The sequence below is a fragment of the Poeciliopsis prolifica genome, unplaced genomic scaffold (genome assembly GCF_027474105.1).
Source record: "Poeciliopsis prolifica strain line A6 unplaced genomic scaffold, Auburn_PproV2 SCAFFOLD005, whole genome shotgun sequence".
NCBI lineage: Eukaryota > Metazoa > Chordata > Actinopteri > Cyprinodontiformes > Poeciliidae > Poeciliopsis > Poeciliopsis prolifica.
The window spans coordinates 18,047,971-18,070,801 of NW_026562380.1; the positions used below are offsets into that span (position 1 = coordinate 18,047,971).

Genomic DNA, 22,831 nt, shown 5'->3' on the forward strand with positions numbered 1-22,831 from the left:
AACAAAAACAAAAAAACACCCAACAGAGGATTCCAGATGAACAGACCACAGGTTCGGTTCTTCATATTGCACTTTATTCAGCTCTGAGGAGGCGGAACTGGACCGGGACCGTTGTTGCTGTCACAGATCAACACTTATTTCTCCTTGTATGCATCAGCCAAACTCGTCTCAAGTATTAACACTCAAAAAAAAAAAAATATGAAAACAACTTGGTGTACATGGTTTGAAAATGAATGAAAACTATTTTGTGTGTAAACCAAACAGGAAATATTGCACATACAGAAACAGCACTGGATGAGTTGGATGGACGAAGAGGCTTCGGACGACACAACGCGCTGCAATCAAACACAAAGAATGCCTTTTGTTTTATCTCAAAGGGTCAAAGTGATGGCTTTCCATTGGAATCCACACATTTTCTACATAAAGCTACAACGTGCCTGAACGTTGGTCCTGCCAGGTTTTCTGCCACAAGAACAATGAAAACATGGCGCAAGGTTCGATTCGAGACGCTTCTGTCGGAAACTGAACGTCTGCAGTGGAGGTACAGGAAGATCGCTCACAGTTTTCATGGTTTTTAAGAGACAATCGACTTCTCCGCCAGCACAACTTTATCACCTCAGGGTGATAAAGGTGATTACTTAGTGGCTCCACGCTCTCAAAAATGTACCATTGTTAGATTGAGCGCTGCTATGATTATAGATTATATATTTCAGTGAAGTTGAATGAGAACTCGGGTGGAAACGGTGAAAAATCACGACTTGCTCTCCAGCTCGGCTCCACATTCATTTAGCTGCTTTTGACACTGTGTGTGAAACTTTGGATCGTTCCTGCAACGGGTCAGGTAAATATTGCTCAGTTCCTTCAAAGCCTCTGGTCCGCAAATTTCGATCCGATTTCAAAACGGTGGATTTTTTTGATTCAAATGCATCATTCCGGTCTCACGTGAAACAGTAATAATTCACTCATTTTCAAAATTTTTACTAATCTCAATCTGGGCTTGAGTTGTTTTTCAGCACGTGAAAAACACAAAGTGCAGTCATCCCATGTAAAACATGTGAACTCTGAGCTGTGACTGAACTTGAATTGTGGAAGTTTTGGCATGTTGCGTTCAAGTGCGTGTCGTCAAATCCCGCAAAACGAGTTTCATCGAGCCGTGGAGAGCCATGTGATTCTTGTGATCCACTTTTAAAACGTCTCCCGCGATTAAGCTGTCCTGACCTCTGCATTAGTTCTGCATCGCCACTGCTCAGAGCTTAATATTTCATATTTTAATGCTATCATTCAATCTAGTAGCTACAGATAAAAAAAAAAATGCAACCTAGTTGCTTTAGTTAGGTATTTTTGTTAATCTATCAATCGAGTGTATTAAAGTCGTAATTTAGTAACACTTCCTAATGGTTATATACTAATCAGCCAGCAGAGGGCAGCAGGTTCCAGTTTCACCCTCCAGAGCAGAGGAATCTTTGTGAGTGGGTCTCATGAGGAGGACAGGTCACATGATCAGGGCTGCACAGTGAAGGAGGCGGCGCCGCGGCTGGGAAAAGGCCTCAGTGGTCCAGGATACGCAGGTTGCCGGACACTATTTTGTTCTCCAGCATGGAGCCGGCCGGAATATCGATCCGATCACCGTGGTTGGCGATGATGATGACGGTGCCCTGGGAAGACGAGGAAGAGAGCGATGAGTTCCAGCCTCCTTCAGGAGGAGGAGATATTTGCAAAACCAGCGGCCGGTTCTGCCGGTTGCTGGAAGCAGAACCGGCAGAACCGGTTGCTGTTCGAGTGAAATCCCCCACCCCCGCAGTTCGACACTCATCATCATGCTATTTATTCTGTGCCTCTCTGGCTGTGTTTGTCTTCTCAGACAAGTGATGAAAGTATTTTTAGGAAACATCTACATGAGTGGATGAGGAGGCTTGAATATTTTCAAACTCTTTTAACATTTGCAGACTTTTTGACACAAACTTCGTTATTTAGGATTTTATGTGACTCATCAAAATAAAGTAGGAAATCTTTCACGGATTCAAATCTGAAAAGTACGTAGGGCATTTGGTATTTCCCTGCTTTTCGGCTGCACCGGAAAATCGCCCGTCTGATAAATCTGCACTGACTTCCTCGATCTTGGAAGACGGCTGGTCATCTGCAAAGAACTGACTGACGGACCTGCCGACCAGTCAAAGCTAACAATAATCACACAACTGTTGGCAACATGGCAACTTTCTTGATACATTTGGCAACTTTTACCAGAGATCGGCCAAAAATGGAATTGGTAGGTCGGGCTTTTTAAAAATCGGTGACCAGCTTAAAAGTGCATGCAATTCTGCTATATACACCTAAAATAAAATCCAAAAATTCGAGTCTTCGTGTTCGAGGCCGTGGACTGGCGTGTGGAAACGTATTTGACCCTTGAAGGATTTTACCTTCAGCGACACGTTTTTCCCAAATGTGACGTCTCCGGAGACGGTCAGGTGGTCCAGCTCCAGCATGTCGGGGATGCTCTCAAAGCGGGTCAGGTACTCCTGAACCTGAACACGACGACAGGTTTCACTCAACTCAGCAGGTCACATCACTTCTCAATCTGCAAGTATCTTATTTATGCTGTAAGACTGATTTACCAATAGAGGTTCTGATGAAGCAGCTAAAAACCGCAGTATCAAATATCAAACAGTGAACTGTGGGAACACGTCAACATCAGGTCCCACCTTGGTGAAGGAGCTGCCCAGCTTGACGTGCGGAGTGGTGGGGAACTCTCTCTTGGGGCTCATGGTGAGGGAGCCGGCCTCCAGGCTGTACAGGTTGGACATGACCAGCAGCAGGTCCGACGTGGTTTTGACAGGAAGGAAGCGGCTGCGGGGGACGTTTATCCCCATGGCGTTGTCGAAGCATTTGATCGCCGCGCCGACCGCCGTCTCCAGCTGGACGACGTTCAGCCCTCCGTCCAGTGTCTGAGGGTGACGGGGAGAGGGATCAATGGAGCGACTTTGAATTAAATTTCAACGGAGCACAAATGCACCTTCCAGGTTTTCTACTATCAGTTGGTCTGTTGCAATAGCTGCACACCTGAACCAACACACACACACACACACACACACACGCTTGTTGGCAGAGGAGGCGTAAGTAGACGCGTGTCCATGTCAAAGTCCAGCCTATTGTTCAGGGCGCGGTTTCCAAAGAAGGTAAATATGTAATGTTCTCTACAGCGTGACAACGTTAGTGAGCCAATGATTGAAGACAAATATTGTCCAGGGAACTGGGGTTAAATTTGCACCAAACCATGAAGGACCTAAAAAAGCTAGCTGGCTGCTAGTTAGCGATAGCTGCAACCGTGCGGAGTCACAGAACGCGGTGAAGACACCTGATCGCCACTCAACGTTCCACGAGAAAAAAAGAAAACTACACAGAATACATGACATTTAATAGTTCAGCAAGGGTAACGAATTGAAAAACAATCCTTGTTTTTCAAGAAATTTAAGAAACTTTAAGGCCTTCATCGAAGACGTATGAATGTAAGACGTTTTAAGGGTGCATGGACACCCTGCCTGCTGTAAATGCATTGAGAAATTGCTTCCTGAGACCGCAGTCGGAAACATGAGTCAATATTTCTGCACGACGCATCCAGACCTGATGAAAGCGCCGAGCTGCTGACGAGGTCGGAGTTTAAAAAGTGAAGCTGCTTCCGGCCTCAGAGGGGATCATAATGAGCTAAAATGACCCTGTGAAAGGCTTCTGTGATGTAACGCAGACAAATGTAACGCCATCTGTGAGAGGCCTCTTATGCAACAGCCACAATCTCAGGTCCTCGTGCATCAAACCTGCGCCTTGTCTTACCGAGCATGAGGGCGGCACAAGAACCGAGTTCTCTGGCTCTGGGGGAGCCAGAAAAGCTCCTGCTCTCTTATTGCCTCTTACATAACACACTTTATCACACTTTATCACGACGAGTAATGAGGATTACATCCGTATGTTTTGCTTGGGCGGAGGCAGCAGTGATCAACAGCGGAGCGGCGGCAATAAATGTGAATTTATTACTTTCATATCCTGAAGTGGTTGCCTGCTCAGTGAAGGACAGGTGAGGGAGCCGAGGTCTGATCTGGCTCCAAGGCAGCAACCAAACTAAAACGCGGTTTGAAGCTGGAGCTTCTGTTCGCGCACTTTAAACTCACAGCAGAAACAAGAAGGGAAAACGAAGGAAAAATAGGGATTTTCTGTTAGAATCTAGTACATTCTTGATTTAGGAGTAGTTTTACTGCACTGAACATTTTTCTTCTACTTGAGGAACAATAGTATGAAACATCACTACTTAAGTACAATTTCCGACCCCCTCTGCCTTCCTCACCATCTTCTTTACGAGAAAGAAAACAAAAATTACTTGTGTTGTCATTTTGCTTTAAACATTTTTGAAAATTGTTCTGACTACATACATGTGCAAGCGTAGCGACCTATGAAGACCCACGAACACTTTCCTTTACTTAAACACATACGTGCGCAAAAGAAGAACAGTTTTAAATATGAGCCGAGTAAAATATGGAGGTACAAAAATTTTAAACGTAAGCACCCTTTTGTTCTTTAATTTAATTTTTGTGGAAAAAAAATCAACAAATTAATTTAATTTATTAAAAGGACTCAATAAGATAAAAAAAGAAAAGCTCAACGAGATTTCGATCTTTATTTCCACCAGGTTTTATTTTACAGCACCACTGTTTCTAGGTGACAAGACGTATACCAAGATAAGGGTGGGAATAAATCTGCCCAAAATTATCTTTAGATACATTAATAAATAAAAAAACAAGGAATCCTTCTGTTGAATGCTTCCTTTAGTACTGCTAGATGAGTAGTTGTGTTTGGGAAAAAAATATTAACTGAGAATTTCTGGCCTAAATTTAAAAAAAAAAGCACTCACAGTAAAGCTTACATTTACTTTTGTGAGGTGCAAACCTTCACGTTTTGAGGATGGATGAAGTCAAACCAAACTAAGGACATTTCCCAGGAAAGAGCCTTCCTACTGAACTGTTTATTTTCCAAACCTGGGCTATCTTTGAACAGGCTGTGAAATATCACACCGATGTCATATCACATATCTTCAATTTACCTTAAGCAACAAAATGAGGACGAACAGAAACTGATGAGGTTTCTTGCCGAGCAACAGCACAAAAGCTAATGTCTTTACATCAACATGTCTCTTTATCTGAAGTCGATATTTGGAAAGTTCTCCATCATTTTCGCTTTCCTATGTTCACAAAAAGAAAACCATGCAGAGCAGAGATATGTAGCGTGTGTGACGGGCTGTTTCCTCTCCGCCTCGCTCACCTTCGGGTTGACAATGATCTCCATGTCCATCGCGTTCTGCTCCTGCAGCCTCTTGATGGCAGTCAAAGAGATCCAGAGGTTGTTGGTGTTGAAGATCTTGAACTTCGAAACCGACTTGAATTCGTCCACATGGGCTTTGGGCACCTGGGCGATCTCCAAGAGACGGAGCTTTCCTTCATATTGGATCAGGGTGCCTCCCTGAGGACAAACAATACAAATCAATACTTTTACTTCATTGATTACATCTGTTGTCTTTAAAATGATTATTAGTAATAAAAATAAAAAAGAACGAGGCAAAATTATGAGATTAGGGCTGTAACTATTGATTATCCAGCCCTAAGATCAGTCTGTATGCTAAAGTTAACGATTAATTGTTTCAATAAATTATTTGATAATCATCTCAGCGATCGATTGAAGGCATTTGCTGAATCAGTCCTCGTCCTACCTTGACGTCAGCGCGCGTCTTATCCGTGACCTCCATGACGAACTCGCAGCGCTTGCCGTTGGGCTGGCTGACCAGGTGGTGCAGGATGTGCAGGTCGACGGTGGCTCCCAGGTTGTCGATGTTGGACACAAAGATGTACTCCTTTCCCTGCGCGATGAGCTTGTCCAGCAGGCCGGAGTTGTAGAAGCTGGCGTAGATGTCGCCGTGGCCGGGAGGATACCAGCCGTCTGCGTTTTGGCCCGTCATGCTCAGGTTTGCAGCCACGGGGAGGAGAGACTCTTTGTGTATGCGGGGGTACCTGGACAGGCAAGCACAGGGGATGATATGATCACTAAAGGGATCCTGATTGTAGCATTTTTTTCCAAGTAGTCACTAAAGGGATGCTAATCTGAATCTATTAATTCGATTACTTATGATTAATCGATTATTGAAATAATCTGCAAACTAATTAGTGATTGATTAATCGTTAACTGATTCAACGAACTCAAAACTCGCTGGAAAAACCCCAATGTACTTAGGAAAGTAGTTAAGTCAAAACTGTACAAAAAAAAAAACTATACATTTTTTTAATTCAAGACATTAAAACTGTAAATATGTTTTAATCGTCACAAGTCTTTTTCAAGTTTTTATGAAGAAGACAGGTGAGGAGGAAAACCATCATCCATGTGAGAATTAGTCACATCAAAGCGTTTTTATGAAGGATCAGCGATCCTGGTGAGGAGCTGGACAAAATGTGAACTGGCAGAACCTCTGGGAGCTCTAGGAAATACAGACCCAGATGAGCTACTTGGGAGAAAAGACTCACGACGTAGTGGGCTTGTTAAAGTGGGATTAATTCAAGTTCTCATTCTGATGATTGTTTCGATATGAGCTCAGACACTTAAGCCTCCTGCTTCCCCTGGAGGCAGAGCAGTTGTCCAAGAAGAAACCGAGACCTCTTTGAGGGCAAAGAAATTAAAAACATGGCCATAAGTCATTTTAACTTACTTTTCACTTGCAACAAATTCACAGGCCTTTAATTGTTAAGACAACTACTCTTCTCACGGAGCCACAAGCCCCACAAGTAAAGTTATCAACAAAAAAAAAAATTGGTCACACACAGACAGACAGAAAGTCTAAGACTTGATCAGATTACCGCAGCCTGATAAAGCCTCTTAGGCTAAAGAGCAAAGTCAGGTGGTTTATATCTTTTTTCTTTTTGAGTGATATATTTATTAATTTTTGTTTCTTAACATTGGAACACAGAACAAAAGCTCAGCAGTGGACTCTAAAGCGGGAGAAAGAGACAAAGGGAGAATATACATAAGGCAACTTATATCTTGATCCATGAGCGGCCGGCCAGAAACTCAAAAAAATCCAGCATTTACACAATCAGTGAAATTACCATGTAAGCATCACTCAGGAAGGAAGTCATCAATGAGTGAAGACAACTTAAAATTAGCCATTTTGAGCAGCGGTGTATTTTTTTTTAAATGGAGTCAGAGGAAGGAGCTATTGAAGAGGAAAGCTTTGTCTTATGCATGTCTAATCATTCCTGTGGGAGAGCGAGCGAGAGCAAAATGTACAGTAAGTTAAAGTAAGGCTCGATGGGGTTTTAGTTTTTGGAAGATGCTGAGACAGTTTAAGATGTGAACGAGTTTATTATTTTGACTTTATTTATTGTCATCCAACCATCGTTTTGCGACTGCGGTGTAAAATCAGTTGTTTTTTCCAGTTTTTTTCCCCAGAGAATAGGTTTAAAAAGTAAGACATAGCCAGACCTTTAAGTCCATGTTTGAGCTTTCCTTAAGTCAAAACATAATGAAGGTGGGTGAATAACTCATGGCTTTGTTTGGTGTTTAAAGCTGATTGTTTTCTCTCCCGTGTACCGGTGAACAATGACTGTAATTGGATTTCTAGGAATTACTGTAATGGCCTCAGCATTTCTTTGTTCTCACATTGAAAATTGCTTTGAAAACTGCTCAGTTTCTTTGACATCAAATCCTCCAGCTAGTGTTGCTGCTGCCCCAGAAAAAGCGTTGACCCGCCCTCCCTGAGGCATGCAGAGCTGATGAATAATTGAATCGCAACTGGAAAATGAAAGTTCCACTTGGGTGGAGACATCACGGCATTCATTACAAACAGGCTTTTCCACATGTTGCAAAACATCTAGTCTATTCCTGATGGTACGCAATCATAAACACATGTAACAGGTAATGCGCACCGGAGTTCTCAACACACTAAATGATGCCGCTTTCTGCTACTTTTACTAAGATGCCATTTAAAATGCAGAAGAAAACCAGTGGTCTCACCTGCTCTGATTGAAGGTGTGGATCTTGACCCGGTGGTGTGTGTATTTCTGCAGGATTTTCTTGGTATCTTCATCTGTGTTGAAGGAGTTCATGAGGACCAGGGGAACATCAGTGTTGTACGTCTTGTTCAGGTGCTATTGGTGGTTAAAAACAAAACAAACAAAACAATCACTATTGTTACAGGAAGGAAAGTTTCACATAATCATCAATTAGAAATCCTAATCGCAGACTGACAAAAACAATATTACAATAAAACAATATCTAGGAATTTCTCTGTTGTGTGACAATAAAGGGTATTTCTATTCTATTCTATTATTAGATCCATTTCACTTATCACTGAATAACAGAAGTTTCTACACTCATCCTGTCCCAGAATCCTGTCCTCAGATTTTAGCTCAATGTTTAACAAGACTCAGAGATTAATAGAGAAACTTCTTCTTGGCCTGAATTCTGCTTTCTGAACGTCCTGAGTGGGACTGCAGTTAGTCCACATTGGAAAAACATCACAGGCGCCATCACACTTAGTAGTGGGACTCCTCCAGGCTGTACGCTTGGTCCACAGATGTTTGCAGCGTGGATTCATTCATGGGCTTTATAACCAGATGTACATTAAGAAAGTCAAACACATGGAGACCTAAAACAGATTAGAATCTGGTGTTCAAGGTGGAAACAATGAAGATATTTCTTAGTGTCTTTGTTGCAGAGAGAGAGTTTCATCCATTTGTGCTTTCTGTTATCAGTATATCCGATGATTTTTCTAACTATTATAGATCTCTGAGAAATCCTGTTTGGTTTTGTAATATGATGTTAAATATGTAAAAAAAATAAATAAATCAAAATTGAAATTAAACTGACAATGAATTCAAGCTGATGCATGGATGCATCAGTTTGAAATAACAATACAGAGGAAGACAAGAGGAAGTGCTTCCCACTAACCCCCCAAAGCTCCCGCTGGTGTAGTAAACATGTTGGACGTCTGTGAAGATGAATTCATAAAGGCAGATCTCGTTGTTTGAAACACTTGGTGATGTGCCGTTTTGAGAAAAGCAACTGACAGGTTTTGAGAGGCAAATTGATCATGTGCAGAGATTGAGAATTTCAGCTGCTTCCATTCACCATTTACAATGGACAAAACAAATATGAAAAGCCTTTTAGTAAAAAGGTTTCCCGTAAAGGAGATAAGACTCATAAGAAATGAATAGTGCCAAGCTAACTATCGGTATTAATTACGTAACAGTAGTTATAGTTTATATTTTCTCAAGGTCTATAATAAGATAAAAACCTTTACTCTATCCACCATAAATATGGTTTAGGTCAATAATATATATCACTTGGCAAATAAATAAATCATTTTCTGCACTTCAACTGAGCTATCATTGATTAATTGGGAAGTAATTCTCATATTCTGTATGTTTTTGTTAATAAACATGGTCAGTTTTTTTTTTTTTTTTTTTTTTTTTTCCTATCTGATTGCATTTTTCAAGACTTTTACAACATAGTACGTGTAGATTCAAACTTTTAGGCTTTTGCGTCGAAAAACAACCTAAATTGTAATTGATTATTGACACAGTTACCATGTATTCCCTGGGAGAGGTCTAATTTTTTTAAAAGAGGCGCAAAACAGGTGATTGCAAGACTCTACAGTCCGTAATAAACTCCAGTCCTATCAGATCAATTCTTCTTAAGAAGTCCTATTAGCCTCACTGCTAACAAAACAACAAGTTTGCAGTCAGAGCTGGTTTTAGCTCTGAAATTATTCTCAAAATAACATACAATGTTGTTCACCGATGTGTCTGATCAAGAGGATTTCTTTTTTACTTTCCTGGCTATTAAGTGAAATGTTCTAACACAGGAGAAGTTGTTTCCCAGCTGCTGTGTGTGTGTGTGTGTGTGTGTGTGTGTGTGTGTGTGTGTGTGTGTGTGTGTGTGTGTGTGTGTGTGTGTGTGTGTGTGTGTGTGTGTGTGTGTGTGTGTGTGTGTGTGTGTGTGTGTGAGATCGTTTCCTCTTCTCTGAACAGGACGATTCAGTTTGCAGGGAATCTGACCCGACCTGGGCAGAAAAATGGAGGCAGTGTGCTCAGAGAGAGCTGATCCCCAGGAATCTCTTGTAAAACATACATAAACACCAACCACCTTCAAGAAGTGCTGCTCTGTGTTTTATTTAGCAAAGTTGGGTGGTTGGTAACTAGTTACTTTTTCTCAGTTATATTTACTTGAGTAACTTCTTGGGGGGGAAAAACAAGTTGTAAGAGTATTTCTTAAAGTGCTGAACCTTTTACTTTTACTTGTTTAACTTCATTATTAAGTGTCGCTACTCTTACTTGAATAAAATGTCTGGTACTTTGCCCTTTGTGAGTAACTTCACTGAAAGAAGAATAAGCTTGTTTTAACCAAAAGTTCACCAAACACGCATCTGTAATTTCTGTTAAAGCTTCACAAGTTTTGTATAGAAACACATTGATTCAGAAAACATTTCCTCAACCTGATTTTATTTGTAATTTTCTATTTATATGAATTACTTTCACTTTTTTCAGATATTCCTGCTTTAATAATCGCCTTAGAGCTAACACCCTTTATTTTGTCAGACTGTTAGCTTCAGTAGTTTTGATAGATTCAGTAAAATACATCTGAATTTGTTGTCTGCACAATACTGAGTCATTCCTTTGAGTTTAGTAGCCTTTTTATAGCTGAAATGGGGTTAAAAATAACTCTTCCACAATGAGCAGGCACTGGTCAAAAGAATGAAAAACAATGTTGAGAAAAACTTTAGATCTATTTCCGTACATGTATGCTAACCCGAACTCTGCCTCCTGGATTCTTAAGATCTCTTGCAGAGTTTTGATTTTTGTGCTTCTTGATTCTGCAGACCCCAAGAAGGTCATGCAGCCTCTGTACTTTTCTGACATCAGTGCATTCTCATTCTGACCTAAAAATGTCAAACTTAAGACACGCACAATGTCACACAACACTGCATTTATACGTATATGTATATCCAGCAAATAAGGACGACGCCACCTGCTGCAGCAGGAGAATTATCTAATGTTCTCATTGGTTTAAACCAAAACAAATTATGTGAATAGCCAATAAATAAATCCTGGTATGTTAATCAGCTGTGAGTTTCCCTCACACCCTCTTATTTACTCTGTAAACAGGCTGAATATAAACACAAAGTTTACCTTTTTAAAGCCTCTGAAACCTCCATCCAAATCATGGGACGGTTTCTTCATGACTTCAACTAGTAATTCTTCTGTGTTGAAATATGTGTGGGGGGGGGTTTCTGGGGTTTTTTTTCTCCATTTCTGCTCTCACACCTTGTCAGACGTTATTTCTACTGAAGTAATTAGCTTTTACCCTGGTGTCGGAAGTTAACACAGAGAGGAGTACAGAATTGTCCCAAAAAAATTGCCCTAGTTTGTAGAAAAAGAAACTGTTCAAGTGGAAATGCATTTGAACATTATGGGGGGGGATTTGAGAAACTCTGAAAACTACAGATTAAGGTCTCTTTCAAAGATCACGAGGAGATTTCAAAGGAAAACCAAAACTGAATGACGATTTAGACTTGTGCAGACCACTGAAGCAGAGCAAAGAGTGTCTTGTATTATCTAACATACCACAAACATCTGCTCCAGGTTTTGTTCTGGCAGATTTTTCATACAAAGAAAACTTTGTAATGAATCAATTTTATTCAAAGTGAGTGGAAAAAATGTCCAAAATTGAAACCACATGTATTTGTTGATGACATCGATTTGTTTTTATAAAGTCATAAGCGACTTTATAAAGGAAGAGAGATGGTTTGTGAAAAGAGTCCAGTACGGTGTGTGTGAGGAGTTGCTGTGAAAGGGGATCTGTTGGTGTGTCGTCTGGCAGGGAAACAGAGACGGCTGTGTGTCTGGTCAGAGAAGAGAGCGCAGTTATTTAGGCCCCATCATGCACCTCAACCTCTGTAGCAGCGCTACGCCCAATGCCTGAATGAATGTTCTTTGGAAGTCATACAAACAACAATCGCATCGTCCTGCTGCTTTCCGTGGGACCCCGAGCTCCGGCTTCACTTTCATCCGCGCTGGATGAAAGTGAAGTATTGAGATCAGACGGCTTAAAATCGGAGGTGGAAGAGTAGCACTGCTTTAGCATATTTTGACCGTAGTAGAAATAGAAAGTAGCAGTCCAAGAAATTACTCAAGTGAAAAGTATTTGATTAAAAAAAAAGCTACTCAAGTACTGAGTGACTGATCAAAACATCCGTCACTTATTATGTAAAAGCCACAGCAGGGACGAAACTTACTATCTATTGATGGATCTACTGGTATGAAACCCAACAACAAAGATGATGCAACAACAAAAGAAATTGCGTCACACCACTTATTCATCATTTCTCAGAAAAAGGGAGTATCCATATCCAGTTGGTTTGGTTTTTTTTTGTACTTCGAAGGACACTGGTGCTGTGACCTCAGATGTTTGCAAGAAGGCAGAAGAGTGTTAGGAGAGAAGCTGAAAAGAACTCATTTCAATATCTGCATCAGAAAAACATTTCAGCAACAAGGCATTTACTTTGAAATGCCTTGTTGCTGAAATGTGCTATACAAATAAAATTTGATTGATTGATTGATAGAAGTTTTTCGCTGCTGAACTCACCAGTTCAGCAGCGTTTATTTTAAATAAGCATGATTAAAGAGTGGAAGTCTGACAGCTGGTTGCCACATGAAGAAATGCTACATTTACCCTTTTTTTCATCACAAAATGAGCTTGAAACACAAAACCAGGGTGTCTCACAGCTAGAAGTCACAGATTTACAGCTAATGTGTATTTATCTACGGTAATTTTAATCTGGTCCTTTTTAGAAGGCACTTGGCACTCATATAAACTAACAGATGAGCCCGATCTGATACATCTCCAACAACAACCACAAGATCACATTGTTGCCCACATCTAACTTTTGAAGACACATCTAAGATCTGCAAAGTAAAAAATGCTGCCATTTACAATTTACTCCAACTGCAGAAACAACTTAAATTTAAAGTTTTCACTTCATGATGACAACCTAACAAAAGAAAAAGAAAATATCCAGGAAGCAGAATTAAGAGGGAAATCTTTGTTTGTGGTGTGGTTGCTCGGAGTTTGCACCTCAATTTGTTGCACGGTCAGGTCCAGGAAGGTGTTCTCGTTGCGGACGCTGATCAGGCTCTTGGGGCCCTTGCATCCCATGCTGGTACCCAGACCTCCGTTCAGCTTCACCACCACCAGCTTGTTGAGGCTGGCGGCCACGCCGTCCGGCAGACCCCGCGCTGCGATCTTATCGTACGGCTGGATCTGTAGGACGGGGGACGGGTAAAAATTTAGACTTTGGAAACACCGGGACAGTTTTTCTCCTAACTCTTTGAGCTCAACAAAATGAAGGAGAAACGATTCCCAACAATGTTATGGCATGTATGACTTCAATCAACCAACCAAACTGGTTTCTATTGACATTTCTGAAATTCAGTGATAAGCAGAAGCTTTCCATTGTCACTAATATTCTATTAATCTCTTTCTTTATCCATTTAAAACAACTCTCCCCCCCAAAAACAACTATCACGCAAATAAAAAAACAAACTCCAAATATAACAAGGTATTGCAGGACATTTCTAGCAGGGAAGCTTGACACACAGCAGACCTTTTTGTCCTATCAGGCGTAGAAAGTACTTTGCAATTATCCAATTAACCTCTGAGCAGCTGCTAGCATATCTGCATCTGTGCTAATGGCGTATTGTGTTTGCACATCTGCAGCCGCTGTACGCCCAAACTGAACACATGATTAAGAATTTTGGGTCTGTTGCAAAACAACTCTGAAATTTTGAGAAAAACTAAATCTGAAATCTTTCAGATAAAAAGCTTTTGTCTTTGGAAATGTTCTGACTTTTGCAGCTCAGACATTTCCATGTTTGTTCTAGAAAAATCTTTGTGATTGATCTCAATATTTTCTCAGTTTTTTTCTGGCAAATTTTCAACTTTTGACATTTCAAAGATTTTTTCCTAGAGCATTTCTGTGATCAATCTGAAAATTTCTGAGCATTTTTCTTAATAATTATCGACATATCAGACATTTTACTGTTTTTCAAGAAATGTGCTGATTGAGATAAAAATTGTATTTTGGTGGAAATTTACTCCTTTTTTTCTTCTTTGTACAATTTGTCATGTAAGTCAGATAAAGTTGAACAAATACAAAAGCAAATAAGGACAAATGTCAGCAAGATGAAACTTTGCTGAAGTGTGCGGAAAAGCATCTTTTTTCAGGGTGATAACCATTTCCTCACAGGAAGAGAGACGATCTTTCATCCAATGAATTTCCTTTTGTGCAGGAGGTGAACGTCAGTCATCGGCTCTATCAAAGGAGAGCGCATTTTTCCTTAAACATCTGCTCATGTGGTTCACACTGACAATTTGAGTATGTGAAATCACAAGCCTGACTCACTCCCAGGCAACAGGGGATAAACCTTGCAACCAAACTGTAAAACCTCCTCTTGCGTTTAATAATACAGAAGATTATTAAAAGCCTTGTATTGCAGACAGTCGCTTTTTTCAGCTTGCTGATTTCTGCTTTCTGTTTCACTCGGCTGCTTTCCAGCCCTGCTGCTAATTTCTCAGGAATTCTGACGCGGCGTGCAGCGCTCCGACTTCAAATATGTCCTGTGTGGGGAGGTTTGGAAGTTTGGAACCATGTTATTTGAGATTCCCGGAAAAAGATAATTTTATAGTTCAAGAGCTAAATGTTTGGAGGAAGGTGGAAATGTAGCCACAACATGCGAGATAGATGGGAGCTGCAGCTTCTAAAAGAACAAATGTTTTATCCCCCAAACCTGACTGAGTTCAGAAGAAATTGCCAACATTAACATAGCAGCATAATTAACCCTGTGACATTCCACCTAGGTGCAAAATGTTCCCAATTAATGGGTTGAACCAATTTATTTGTCAGAATGAAGCGTAACCTGAGATGTTTCAATTGTCGGATGGTATGTCCACACCCTTTCTGCAGAACAATGCCATTTCACAGCCGAACTGATCTGAGCACTAGAATGAGGAAGACGATAATAACCGCAGCTGTAAAAATACCTTTTGGTCTTGCTAAACGCTAATAGCGTCTTCTCAGGTGATTTTTTTGTGTGCAAAAACAGCAGCGCACAAGCAGACACATCCCAAACAATCTCTGGAGCCTGAATTGTATTTGTATTTCAAGAAGTTCCAGTTTTTCTAACTTAGGTCCTAACTCCTGTTCTTGAACAAGACACAGAGGTTTTAAAAGCTCAGGAGAGCTTTTTGAAAATAAACAAAGTTAATGAAGATACGTTCCAAACTGAGACCCCGGGAATGAAATGTTTCAGTTTTTGTTTTCCCAGAGAGAAGCAGATGGAACCGAACTCACCGAGTCTTCTGGAGGCCGTTTGATCTTGATCCATTCCACAGACGGGCCCTTTACCTGCAGGAATCTGTGGAAGAGGTTCTTGAAGCCCTTAAAGTTCATGCAGACCTGAAAATGTAGACAGAAAGAGTAATATAGCAAATGGTTTACAGATTCATTTCATTCACTGTGATTATGAGGGGATTTCTTTTAAGCTACACCCACTCTACTTGTGGGAAAGAGTTAAAAATATATCCAAAGTGTACAACATTGAGATTAAAGGTTTTCATGTAACTTGTTAAAAAAAACTTATATTTAAGGGGGTTTTTTTCAGTGAAAGAAAAATGTACACAATGTCAGATCAGTCTGGTTCTGATCTATTTAAATATAGAATAGAGTATTCTATATTGTTTCAATAATTAAGTCTTATTGAAACAATAAACCGAAGAGATGAGATGAATTTATATATTTAGAATAGTGAAGAAACTCCATTAGAAATTTTGATCAGGTTAACTGCACGGTTTTAATAAAGTAATTACAATTAATCAATCACATTTTAATTCAAAAACCTGTTTTAGTGCTAAATTACACATATGCCTATTTAACAGTAAATAGACAAACAAGCTCAATAAAGAAGAAATGTATGAATGACTAATCTTAAATCTCTGATGTTTTGGGCTGAAATGCCTCAGTCTAACCCCATGAATTAAAGAAACTGGCCAATAAACCGTGTCTGTAATCCTGTAGGTGTGACGTTCTTGTATGACGCTCCAATACGCGTCAGGTTTGACTTTTCCCAGCATAGCCATCAGCCCCTCTAAATCACAACCAGATGGCCTCAGACAGAGAGGGGAGGGAAGAAGACGGGGTGTTGACGTACGTCTCTGTCGGCCCCTGTGACCGTGTTCACCAGCTTCTCCAGCTCTGCGTCCATGGAGCTCTCCAGCTGCTGCCGCATCATTTCCTGAAACTGAGCCATGCCTTTGTGGGGCACTCTTTCACTCAGACCTGAACAAACAAGACAGAAGAGAAGGAAAGGTCAAAGTTCTCTTCTTTCCACTGATGCAGCAGACCTTCATGGTGTCTCATTTCAGATTTTCAGACTCCCACCTCATTTTCTAAGCTCAGAATCATCCGTGAGATGAAATGTGGGGATTTTGCCCAGTGCTCATGTTGCACTGCTGGTCTTCCTTGAAAAATAAGTTTTGTTGTGAGACATTCGACCTCTACATGATAATGAGAACTTGTGGCTAATATTTCTCGCCAGAGAGATCTTTAATCGCGGTCAGAATGTCACATTGTCTGGTGAAGTTAGTGTAAGCCGTTGTCATAACACCAAAGCAAGTCCACCAATGACTAAGAGTTCAGGATGCATGGCTTTCACAGGGAACAGAGATGTGGCGCAATGCTTCACCAGATTGCTTCATACCACAGTCATGCATGCTGTCTACCCATGGCTTCTCTGTTTTTCATCGTTCATCCAAACACAGGGTGTACTCCTCCCTTTCAGAGTGGGCTTGTATCATAACTGGCATTTTTTGTAATCTTATGAAAACAGACGGAAAGATTTCTTGTTATCTGACAAGAAATAGTAAAATAATTACCAGATAAATTTCCTTTTAAACCCAATTTCATCACCATCCAAACCTCAAGGTAAACATCTGACATGAAGAGTAGTTGTGATTTTGATCCCCCCCCCTTTTGGTAAAAAGTGATTTGTCCATGTTTTTGTGAAACCTTTGTAAAAACAATCAAGCAAACTGATTGGATTATTGGTGAGTTTGGAGCATGAAGAGCCGTGTTACTTCCCAGCAGAAAATCCGTCACCAATGATCCTAGTAGAGAGTCTCAAAAGAAACATAAAAGCTTTATATTGCAACTATAAAAAACTGGAATAATTATGGTTAGTTTGGAAAGGTTGCAGGACTTCTGGGAAAATCCCAGTTTGATAAATAGCTGGTCAGAATGCAAAACATCATGTTCATTTAAACCAAACACCTTGCACAATCATCAACCACTCGACCAGATTTACAACATAATGGCTAAAGAATGAAGGTAAAAAGTCACAAGACAAAACAGTATGTGGATGTCTGATGTTAATGGTGGAGTTCAAAGTTCAGAGCCGTAATACAAAGCAACACTTAGGCATTGACCAAAATATAACTGCAAAGTTATCACAGACTAATAAAGCCATAAAGGAAATTACTCCTTGAGGTTTTTGCTCGCGGTCAGAATGGTGGTTCTTTGAGCTTTTGGATTTTAAGGTGTACTTTTGCAGTAATGCAGCATTAAGATGGTTTGAACAGTGCGGTAAGGCAACATTATGGCTGGGAAAGCAGCAACTCGGTCTTTACATAGCATACATTTTTTGTTTGTCCTGTTTTGGTTTTCCGTTTGTAACAATGCTGTCAGGTCCAGTTTGACCAGTTTTATGTAAAATATCTGATTAATCGGAACATCTGTGTTTTTTGTGCAAGAATCGTTATTTTGTGAGGTGAGGAGTCAATCTATAACTTTTACAAGACCCCATACAATGTTATAGCCGTAGATCACTTTAACAGGGCCAACTTAGATAACTTCTATTTCCAGAATAAAGGTTATCTGGGGACCAAACAGGTAACAATGTGGTCCATTTTCCATTTCTTTTACGTGAAGCAAACAAGCTTGAGCTACAAATTGCAGTGTGCCTGTTGATGGATATAACAAATGAAATGATAAAAATCTGAAAGATTTCATCATGAAGAAACTGAAAAAAAAAATTCAAATACAATAATAATACAAAATAAAAATGACAGTGTCATTACAAAGTGTAAGTAGAAAAATATTTAATTAAAAAGTAAATAAAAATGACATAAGTAAATGTGCAAAACTGGAGGAGTGATTAAACTATGACTTCTTTTTTAACCACTTGAAACTCCAGAGATTGAAGCGTACATATCGCTGGGCCTTCTTTAATTTCTAAATGAGTGTGAACTCACACAGTCATCCATGTGTTATTCAGAAAATCCAATATGCTGCATTAAAAAAATCAATACCGAACAATGTGGAAAAACAGTGGAGGATAAAGGAAAAATGTCTGAAACACAAGCAAAAAAAACCCAAATCCAAAATGTTTTCCCCAATCAATGTTCTTTTGTATTCATGCTTGAAATTATCCATGCTTTCCAAGACCAGACAGGAACCAGTGAGAGGCCAGCAGTACATGTCATTTCTGGATATGCAACCAAACAAAATAAAAATGTTTGTCCTAAAATTAAAAGTATTTTGAATTTTGTTTCAAAATTTTAGTGTATATTTTTTGTTGTTTGTTTGTTTGTAAAATAATAATAATAATGTAAAGAGATGAACATTAGATTTGGTATGAACAAAAGGACCAATAAAAAGACAGTTAATGATGTTAGCTTCTGTCACTTGAGTAATGAGCTAAACAATCAGGAAACAGGACAAACTAAACCTGCATACTTTAAAGGAATAAGTTGTACTTTTGCAAGTCCTTTTAGATCCTGCCTGCATTCACAATTTGTCCCAGCCGAAATGTTCAGCAGATACTAGTGAGAGAATCGCAGGAGAGACGACGTAGAAACACAAAATGCATCATCCTGATAAGCAGCTTCACTCAGTTCTCTGCCAGTGGAGGAAGTACAGAGTATCCAGGTAATTAACAGACTGTGGACACAATGATTAACAAAACACTCCATTCCATTCGCCATTATGTAGACCAACAACTTCTCTGTTAGTCATTAAAGAACATTAAAACGTGCATCAAGCTCACGGAAAGCTTTAGCAAATAAAACTCAAGAGGGTCACCTTCAATGCTCCCGTTTCCATTAGGACTGCAACTAACAATTATTTTAGACATAGATCAATTGATTACTCTGACAATTAATCAGATAAAAATACTGACACAGTCCACAGATTGATCATTTGACCACTAATGTCTTCTTTATACAATACTATAAATATACTAAGAGATATACATAAACATTTCAATTTCTTTTTTAAATCAGAAAAATTAACTTTGTTTTTTGCCTAAAACGCAGGATTTCTTTAGTGTAAACATAATCGTTTGTACTCAAGGATGATCTGCAATTTAAAAACAAAATACTAACATCACCAGTGTAGGGTAGCTTTTTTTGGGGGGGAGGGGACTTATTTATGGATTTATTTATTGATTGACTGATTTTAAGCAGTAAGAAGAGTGTTGAAGAGGACAGAGTTTCTACTGCAGCCTCAGTTTGTTCATGTGGTGTTTCAACGTTCCCATCAGTCCCAGTCAGAGTCCCACCTCGACTAACAGGTCGAGGAAGCGGCGGACGATTAAGGAACCACCTTGGCTCAACCTAATTCAATCAGTTGGGTAAAAAAGAACAAAAAAAACCCTGATAACTGGAAGACAAAGAAATATTGTAGGCAGGACTCTGACCACCAACTATACGGTCTTTAAAAATGCTAAAATTTTTAAACGTTTGGAAGGAAAAGGTTTTTCCTCAACACGGCAAGAACCGGAACCGGAACCGGATCCTTCTCCGTAGCTCACTTTGGCTGTGGAGATCATGAATGTTAGAAACATTCATGGACTGACTGGATATTGTCGGAGCTCCATTTCATAAAACAGAACAGGGTGTAAACTCCAATCAGTATCCCTACATTATGCTGTAGGGATACTGACTGGAGCTGAGCGGGAGGTGCAGGGTTTCATCCAGTGTATTGTAAGTCTGGCGGGCCACCAGGCTAAGCATTGCTTATGTAATTAAGCCTTTTTAAAATGGTTGCATTTTTTTAAGACCTTATAGTTGGCGTTCAGATCAACACTCCAGGTGTTGATCTTCAAAACTTTCAACCGATATTTTCAAATTGCCTGTCAAATTTAACTCAAAAACACGACGGGATGAATGACTGCCCTAGCACCAAACCACCCTTTACTCAAGTCTTGAGTAAAGACTTGAGAGAGGGATGAAGGTTCACTTTTCCGCCCTAAAAACACACCCAAAGATGTCATGTTCACTGGTGATTGTTATGTCTTTAAAAGTTGAGTGCAAATGCTTGGCTTTCTCTTTGCAATCACACATAAATACCTTTTGAAAAGCACTGCAAAAATAGACTAAATCAGAGACATCTGAAGACCCTGCAGGTGGTTAGAGGTTAAGACTAGTTTAAATTATATATGTATCATTTATTAGCAAAAAGAGGAGCTTCATAGTAAAAACAGAACCTTCCAGCAGTTAGGAAAAAAAAATATATTTCTGGTCTGTAGTGAGCCTACAGTGAAGCACTGCCCCACATGCTGAAAAATCATGCAACAAAAGCAGATGGATTCACGACGTTTTGCTCTGGAAAAATTAGAAAACGGGCGAGAAAAAGTCGACTCTTGACTGCACTTCATAAAAAGAAGTGACCGACAACAGACAGGGTGCAAAGGGCGAAGTCGAGACAATCCAAGCACTCCATGCTTTCGCCTGCGGGAAGCGCTGACTGAAATCTAAACAGGAGTAAAACTGACCAGCTGTAAGCAGATGAGATGGAAACTTCAGCCCTTTAGAGATGTAAATTGTTAGGTGGAAGAAAACTGCAAGTTTGGAGTCAGAATGAAACAGATGGAAGGCATTCAAGACACAACCAGGGTTAATAGAGCAGCAGCAACAGGACATCCTGTCAGATGATCCATGTCACATAGTAACATTTAGTTATAATTTAGTTGCATAGTTTTGTAAACAATGTAACACTTAAGCGTTTCAAAATAGTTTCTTACCTTCTACATAAAGTGCCATGTTTAAGCTGTCAAAGTACTACGAATCCAGTCGACAAGTTTCAATTAAAAAAATGTCACACTTATTAATTTTTTTGTCACTCCATGAGATTCAGTGTGATGAGAGAAGGGTCATTTAACACAGCCCCAAAGTGCCCATGCGATCATCGTCCATCCAGCACCAGGATCTCGGCATCCTGTCACGAGTCACACGTCTCTTATTGACAGTCAGAAGTACGAGAGAGGCGGAACCTGCTGCTGCTCGCCTTCCCGGTCACTAGTTAAATCACGTCACCAACACGGGCTGAGAGTCCAGAACTCACTTCTGTTCACGTTTTATTCCCCGCTGCCTCGCCCCCCCCCCCTGCGCGTTTTTTTACTGCTCGGCTCAGCCCGGAGAGACCACGTCTACACCGTCAATCATTACCCGATGGGATGGACAGAGTGTGTGGAAAGCATCCTCACTGTGGAGGGTGGATGGATGTCATCCAGGAATGCGGTCCTGAGGGGCGACTAATCACGCGGAAGGAAACGTTCGCTCTTCCGCTAAATAAATAAATAAATATATATATGGCAAAGCGTTTTAGCTAACTGGATGCTAGCATGTGAAACGTCTCTCCAGTTGAACGACAGTCTTCAGCACAACCCCGACAGAGCGGTATTTAGTGTGAAGCCATTTTCTTACTGTGTTACTGTGGGATGCTGGCGGAAGAAAGTCAGTAGTGTCGGTCGGCCTGGACCTCAGCAAAGAAGGCGCCGAAGACCCGCTCAGTTCTTTTTAAACCCAGGTTACCTCAAAACACCATGCCACTTTTTCCTTTACAGTTCCTCTTTGTGAAGGGTGGAGGGGGGGGAACTAAAGCGTAAATAATGAAAAACTTAAAAAGGTAAACAGTTCTGAGATATTTTACAATTCACTGCCGTTCCAAGCAAGGGCAAATAGGAACCAATGAGAGGACTTCTTTCCTGTGATGAAATTTTGGGCACCAATCGTTTTTTGCCACGTATATTCGATGTGTTTTTTTTTTTCTCTGATTGAACGTAGACGTACACGACTAGACGCAGCACTGGTTTGGTCATTGTCAAGCAGATATGGCGGTCACTCCGCCATTCTGCGAGTGGCAAGTTTGTCTCGGAAAAAACAAAAAAAAAAGCATAAGTTTACGTCGAACTATTATATTATGTATGTACAGTAATGGATGTTCACCTTGGTACTGCCTGGTTATCGAGGTAAGAACTGGCAAAATCACATGACAAAAGGAGCAACACAAAACACCCTAAACTTACTGTATTTCCCTTTTAAATTATTTTAAGCCACCTAATCTAATTAAACTTTTATGCCGTTTTGTGGAGGAAGCTAATAGCATCCAAAGAAAAACTTCTACCATTTTTTTCATAAGGGTTTGACTTCTGTAATGCCAATAAAGGTTTTTTCTACTGATTACTGAGAAGTCTCTCCGTTTGTCTCTTGAAGTTTGTTTCTGACAGGATATCTCTAAAGTTAAGAAATATGTACAAGAATCGGTTTTGAAATGAATTATTTGTTTTGTGTGTGTTCATATATTACAAAAATAGCCATTTCTACCCCACAAGAAATATAACTCATGGTAGTTTCACCTAAAACTTTTATGTGAAACTAAATATTTTAGTTTCATTAAAATATGTCACATTTA

General features: G+C 40.0%; 1 protein-coding gene across 2 annotated transcripts; it reads right to left on the reverse strand.

Annotated features, from left to right (window-relative positions):
• Positions 1-52: 52 nt before the first annotated feature.
• Positions 53-22,093, reverse strand: ugp2b (UDP-glucose pyrophosphorylase 2b). Of its 2 annotated transcripts, none has more exons than XM_055029291.1 (10): positions 21,844-22,093; positions 16,293-16,420; positions 15,437-15,541; positions 13,162-13,347; positions 8,041-8,174; positions 5,750-6,047; positions 5,305-5,502; positions 2,700-2,942; positions 2,418-2,522; positions 53-1,655 (listed from the first exon to the last, which is right to left on the reverse strand). In XM_055029291.1, the coding sequence occupies exons 2-10, from the start codon at positions 16,389-16,391 to the stop codon at positions 1,548-1,550; spliced, it is 1,476 nt and encodes a 491-aa protein (XP_054885266.1). In that variant the 5' UTR covers positions 16,392-16,420; positions 21,844-22,093; the 3' UTR covers positions 53-1,547. The 2 variants fall into 2 exon arrangements, with proteins under 2 accessions (XP_054885266.1, XP_054885265.1); XM_055029290.1 differs by lacking the exon at positions 21,844-22,093 and adding an exon at positions 21,162-21,586.
• Positions 22,094-22,831: the final 738 nt, after the last annotated feature.